This window comes from Berghia stephanieae, chromosome 11 (genome assembly GCF_034508935.2).
Source record: "Berghia stephanieae isolate SIO BIC M18660-M18661 chromosome 11, UCSD_Bste_1.3, whole genome shotgun sequence".
Taxonomy (NCBI): Eukaryota; Metazoa; Mollusca; class Gastropoda; order Nudibranchia; family Aeolidiidae; genus Berghia; species Berghia stephanieae.
In genome coordinates, this window is record NC_088370.1 from 13,612,015 (window position 1) to 13,618,898 (window position 6,884).

Consider the following 6,884-nt stretch of genomic DNA (forward strand, 5'->3'; position numbering starts at 1 on the left):
TGTCAGAATTCCGGTTTCGCGATATCTCGAAGTCAAATACCTCCGATTTCAGTGTTTTGATAATGGTATAAAAACGGTGATGAAATAAGAGTAAAGTTTAGGGAACATTTTCAGGTTTGGCAAAGGGTCGAGACTTTAGTTTCAGGTTTCAGCACTTCTTCCTGCTGGCACCCATGAAATAAAATCATTGTGTCCCCTAAATGAATTTTACAGAGTTGGCAGCTCTGATATCTGTCAACCTTTTAGTTTGTTTTGTGTTTTTGTTTTCTAGATTCCGTTTTTATGAGCACCATTTTTTCATTTTTTATATCTGTCCTTCGCTCAGGTCAAGTTTTCCGTGATGAGTCCTGGAATCCATGTATGGCCCCACACAGGCCCCACCAACTGTCGCCTGAGGGGCCATTTGGGCCTTGTCGTACCCGAAGGCCCCACTCTCAGGGTTGTTAAGGAAACTAGGTAAGATAAAGTCAAAGAAAATTCTGATTTATCTGTAATGTACTCTTGGTGTTAAGCGGTTTTGTGGTATGACACTCGCCTTCGGATCAGAGGGTCCCATGTTTGAGTCCTGCTCTAAATGGCCTTGTCGTACCTGAAGGCCCACTCTCAGGGTTGTTAAGGAAACTAGGTAAGATAAAGTCAAAGAAAATTCTGATTTATCTGTAATGTACTCTTGGTGTTAAGCGGTTTTGTGGTATGACACTTGCCTTCGGATCAGAGGGTCCCGTGTTTGAGGTGTTTGAGTCCTGCTCTAAATGGCCTTGTCGTACCCGAAGGCCCCACTCTCAGGGTTGTTAAGGAAACTAGGTAAGATAAAGTCAAAGAAAATTCAAATTTATCTGAAATGTTCTCTTGCGGCTATGCGGTTTTGTGGTATGACACTCGCCTTCGGATCAGAGGGTCTCGGGTTTGAATCCTGCTCTAAATGGCAAATAGTTGAGTCTTTACAGTGTTATAAAAGTTTTTTTTATCTCTGTAACTTAAATAGAAACGTAAATGGCTTCAAGTGAAATTGGATTTTAAAAAAGTTTAAAAATTGGTATTTTGTTCTTTTTTGAAGCTGTTATATACATTTTTGTATATTACTTTTTACAGTCAACAGCTTCTAGCAACTTAGTATCACTTTGAATAAAATTAAGAAATTTTCAGGTCCGTTACACAGAAATGGACCAGACTGGAATATAATAATATACAATAATAATAATAATAATAATAATAATATAATAATAATAATAATAATATAATAATAATAATAATAATAATAACATAATAATAATAAGTGTTCTTTTATAGCGCTAAATGCTGAAGCCTCAAACTTCTAAACAATATACTTGTCAAACTATAAACACACTCGTACCGAGCCAAACAGACACACACAACAGTCGCACACACTAATAACTATGTAAGTTTACAAAATGAAATTGACATTCAACAAAAATGGATTCAAAAAATAACTTTGGCCCTGGCTTGTATTTTTTTCTTCTTTTTTTTTAACATGTCAATTTATGTCACCATAATATATCCGCTTGTTGTTCCACTGTACTTTTTAAGACTTTTAATATTCTTTGCCAATTTTTATTTAATTTATTAACATTTGATATTTCTTTTATATATATATTACCGAATTGTGTTGTGATACAGAATTATAATTTCCACACAAGGATCAATAAAGTATATCTTATCTTATCTTATCTTGTCTTATCTTATCTTATCTCTTCAGGACTTGGAAGGAGGGTGAGCTGTTCATCTTTGACGATTCATTCGAGCATGAGGTATGGCACATCGGATCCGAGCTGCGTCTTATCCTGATTGTGGACTTCTGGCATCCGGAATTGACTGAGAAACAAAGGAAAACTCTCACTCCTATTTAATGAGTGAAATATATAATTGAGAATTTTTTTCTTTTTAAAAGGGGAAAAGGGGGGGGGGGGGATGGTTTATTTATTCAAAGTCTTACTGCTGCCTTTAATGTGCTCCATCATCTTTATTTTTCTGATACTGAAACGACTTAACAATATGATAAGAGCCTTAAAAAGTCCTGAAATATTCTATATTTGTGGTTTAAAACATATAAATTATTCTATAGTGAACCTTAAAAACTTATGAAACATTCTATATTGAAGCTTAAAGCCCCATGAAATATTCTTTATGAAGCTTAAAAATTCATGAAATATTCCTTATTGATGCCTAGATTCTTATGAAATATTCTTTATTGAAGCTTAAATTCTTATGAAATATTCTTTATTGAAGCTTAAAAATTCATGAAGTATTATTTATTGATGCTTAGATTCTTATAAAACATTATTTATTGAAGCTTAAATATTCATGAAATGTTCTTTATTGGAACTTTAGTTATTATGAAATATACTTTATTGAAGCTTAAAAATTCCTGAAATATTCTGAGTGAAGCTTAAAAATTAATGAAATATTCTGAGTGAAACCTAAAAATTCACGAAATATTCTTTATTGAGGCTTAAATTCTTATGAAATATTCTTTATTGAACTTTAAAAACTCCTGAATTATTCTTTATTGAAGCTTACAAATTCATGAAGTATTCTGAATGCAGCTTCAAAATTCATGAAATATTCTTTATTGAAGCTTAAATTCTTATGAAATATTCTTTATTGAAGCTTAAAACTGCATGAAATATTCTTTATTGAAACTTAAAAACTCCTGAAATATTCTTTATTGAAGCTTTAAAATTCATGACATATTCTTGATTGAAGCTTAAATTCTTAAGAAATATTCTTTATATATTTGATTTATATTCAAAAAATCCAGGTATTACTTTTCCTGCAGTGAATCTTCTGGTGGTAAATGATTGTGAAAAGTGGACATTGACATATGGACTTGGTGTTAAAGAAAAAAGAATTCAGTAAAAGCTTTAAAAATGACTGAAGACAATATATTATTTTGTATAATATAATATTATTAATAGAAAGGTGATAAATAATGATGATTGCTGCGGTTTGGAGTAAATGTTAAAAAAAAAAAAATGATTGTTTTTATTGTAAGATGAATTTTGATGATCATAAGGGTGTTGATGAATGATCGGAAAGTGTGTTTTGTTTTTATGAAACATTTTTTTTTTTATGATAGGGAAGATGAGATCTTGCAAGAGGAATGAAATTACTGAAATGTATAATGTAACAATGTATCGATTTTGTTAAAAGATCTGAAAAAGTGTGTGTGAAACAGTGCCAGACAAAGCAAGAAAGAAAAATACAAGAAAAAAAAAAATCATCCCCTCAAAAAATCAGTCTTCCTCGACGGGGATTGATTAAAAAATTGAGCTTTATATACCGCAATATCCACTAAATGTGCTCAAAGCGCTTTACAAGGGGTCCCAGGTCAACAGCAACATTTAACATGTAGGACAGGACGTGCCGCCTGCTAGGTGATATTAAAATTTTTCGGACAAAGACAACGGGATTGATTTAGTTGTTGTTGCGATACATGCGATTTCAAGATTTAGCTTTTTAAAAAAGTGTATTGAAGATGTCTTTTGAGATAGATTTGTCTCGCTTGTAAAGCTGAAAAAAGTTTAATGTTTCGGTCACGGGATGCTTGTAATTTTATCATAAACGTTACTTTTTGTTTCTGATTTTAAAATGAATAATATATTATTCTCAAATTTTAAATGGTGCTTATTTACATTGTGATCAAGTAATGAATTTTTTAAGCAAAAAAAAAAAAGACATTTCTGATGACTACAACGAGTAATCAAAACGTATGTTTTTATTGGAAGAGAAACATAATATAAATCAAATTATATCTGAGCGGGCTTTCCATGGGGCCCACACAAGGAAAACATTTTAAATCTAACTACTGCAGAGGTGGATTTTCGTCATCCTTTACGCAATTTTAACTAGTCTTCACCCATCTCCCTCGTTTTTTTATTATAGCTGATACTATTACTGTTTTTAACCCTATATATTTTTTGACAGGGTTGAATTTTTCTCTTACCCGACGTTTTATATGAAGTTTTCACCAAGAGATAAGACTTGCGCTTCCAATTTATATGAAATATTCTCCATTGAAGTTTAAAGAGTGGGGGTCTCAATAACTCAGTTGTTAGAGCACTCGCTTCACAATCAAAGGGACTGAGATCGATCCCGGATGCAGTTGAGATTTTCTTTCTGTCCACCCAGCAGTGAATTGGTAGTTGGGTCGATTAGATCTAGTGGAAAGTACTTTGCGAAAGACTTGCGTCCTATCCAACCGGTAGCAAGCAATTACTATTGTCCATTTCATGCTATAGAAACCGGGATAAACTCCAGCTCCACAGGCCTCATGGCTATGAAGGAGTTTAAAGAGTCCTGAAAATTTTTTTATTGATGCAGTGCAGTTTTACCTTTTCTGCTTTGATAATTATTTTAGCTGATGCTCCCTTCTTCTATTTATTCTCGTCTGTGCAGTGTCATATGTCCTTTGTTATCATTTATCTGACCTGACTTTGGAGCCTTTCGCTTCTCAGTCATTCGACTTTTATGCCTCAGTTGCTTTCACCAATTTAGCTGTTCGATACATTCATTGCGAGGGTCCCAATAGCTCAGTTGGTAGAGAACTTGCTTCACACGCAAAGGGACTTTGGTCGATCCCAGTTGGAGTCAAGATTTTTTTATGACAGGGCCATGCACAGAGATCAGTCAAGTAACACTTAATTTATTGCCATACTTAAAATGGGGAATCATTTTACTGAGAATACAGCGGAATAAAATTAATAGCTTCAGTTTTATTGTTATTATCGATTTTATTATTGTTAATGTGCATTTTATGATCACTACTATCATACAATGAGAAATATATTTCAATGAATTAGTCGTACGATTGTCATTTTTGGTGAAATTTTAATTCATTCTTCTTTTTCTTTTTCTTTCTTTTTTTTCTTACAATGAAGAAATTATATGTTTGACCATGATACTAACCCTTATTGCAGTTGTATTACAAATTCAAATGATTCTGAAATTCTTCACTGTTGGGAGATGAAGATTCGGACATTTTGATTTGATTATAGAGTTTAAAAAGATGTAACTAGAAAAGGTGAAAAACGTCTTTAGAAAGATTTTATTTTTGTGGTTTGAAAGTGTTCGATTTTTTAAACCATTACCCTACTATAATCACCATAGTTAATCAGTATTTGTAAATGTGGCAAAATGTTATTTTTGTATTATTTCGACACAAAAAATTCCAACCTCCAACAACCCTTGAGTTATTTAAAGAATTTTGGAAGTGTTCTAGTTTTTAGCAGTTTCTTTTAATTGAAAACAAAAATTACTAATTACTTTAAAAAACTGAGAAAATGGTACCAAAAGAACAACAATAATATTGTCTAAAAGTGAAGAAAAAATATATGTACATAAGTTATTTCTTTTGTCCTCAAAAATTTCCTTTAAAAGAAAAACAGTGAGAGTTTTTATATAGCACAATATCCACTCAAGTCTCAAAATGCTTCACAAAACTCAGACTAGGCAGGGTAATTTTTAAAAAATCTTGTATAATTTTTCTTTCATCTCGGTCGGTCAGGCACTCAGTGTCGCATACACATCCATTTTAAAGAGTTTTGTGTTGAAATGTTACAAAAGCAACCTGTAGGGCTAACCCACACCGGGAGACTGACTCCGATGACCCGGCACTTCTGTCCTCTGCCGTCTTCTGGATAAAGATGTCGGACACGGACAAAATACTAAGAATAAAGAGAAGAGCCGCTAGACCTACACGTACCAAGATCAAAAGAAAAAAAGCGTCTGAGGACGTCCGGTGCCTGTATGGGTAGGTCTAGTGGCTCTTCTCTTTATTTTTAGTATTTTGTCCGTGCCCGACGTAAAGACGGCAGTGCCAGGTCGTCAGAGTCAGTCTCGGGTGTGGGTTAGCCCTTAGTCACGGACTTCTTTTATGATATTCCCACAGTCTTTCATCAATGGCTTGCTTTGTTTGTTGCCTTTGATGTTGTCAAGTTGATGAGACTGCTGATCCTTTGTAGCCCATAGTTTGGCAGGGGTGTTTTTCCAATACGACGGGTGTGTGTTGAACAGGGTGCTCTCAGTTCAAGATACTGGGTTGGGTTCCTGACCTCCCACAGTGGGCAGGGAGGCACTTACTGTATCTTCTATCCCTCTATATCTGTTTTCCAGCATGCTTTCTATCTTTGTCTTGGAATGAGATTTCTTGGTTTTGTCCTGGCCCGGGCCGTACTCTTATTGGGAGTCAAATGTATAGTTAAATTTTGGGAGATGGTATGATTTGTCTTGTAAATCATCTCTTTGTTATGCACTGTATTATGTTTTGTATACATAGTTATATGATTTGTGAACATTTGAGTGTATTCCTCTTAGCAGGGACCTTTGCGTGTGTCTGGATGAGACTTTTAGGTTGTCTCGAACTATGTACTTTGATAGTGTGCTCTTGGAATCTATATCTGTTCCCTATTTGAACCAATTCCCCTGTGTCTTACTTTATCTTGCGTACTTTAATCTTAATTCTAGACCTTTTTACTACCCGATATTCCTCCTTTTTATTGGCGCTGATATGACCTAAATGTGTTGCAAGCGCCGTAAAACTCTTAAAAACAAACAATACATCAGTTTAAAATAGGAAGACTCTAAGGCTCTGTCACACTGCCCACTGTTATATCTATGTTGATTAATGCTATCCTATTGTCAGTTTAGGTCCCCTGTTAAATTGGATCTTGTACAAAAAAATAACTCCATAAAATCAACAACCGAATATAACTATAGTGGCTTCCAAAAAGGAAGAGAAATTACCAAACACAGAACATTTCAGGCTAAAAACCCTTCTTCAGCTATTGACAAAAGCAGTAAAAAGGTTAATTTTATCACTTAAAATCCAGACAATTGACAGAAGAGTTTTAGGTACATTTACTCGA

General features: G+C 33.8%; 1 protein-coding gene across 1 annotated transcript in view; it reads left to right on the forward strand.

Annotated features, from left to right (window-relative positions):
• LOC144957257 (uncharacterized) overlaps positions 1 to 6,611 on the forward strand; it is a 29,789-nt gene extending 23,178 nt beyond the window's left edge. The window contains exons 12-13 of the mRNA XM_078888344.1: positions 326 to 456; positions 1,718 to 6,611. Coding sequence (XP_078744470.1) covers positions 326 to 456; positions 1,718 to 1,868 — 282 coding nt within the window. The 3' untranslated portion in view covers positions 1,869 to 6,611. The remainder of the gene's footprint in view (positions 1 to 325; positions 457 to 1,717) is intronic.
• The last annotated feature ends 273 nt before the right edge of the window (positions 6,612 to 6,884 follow it).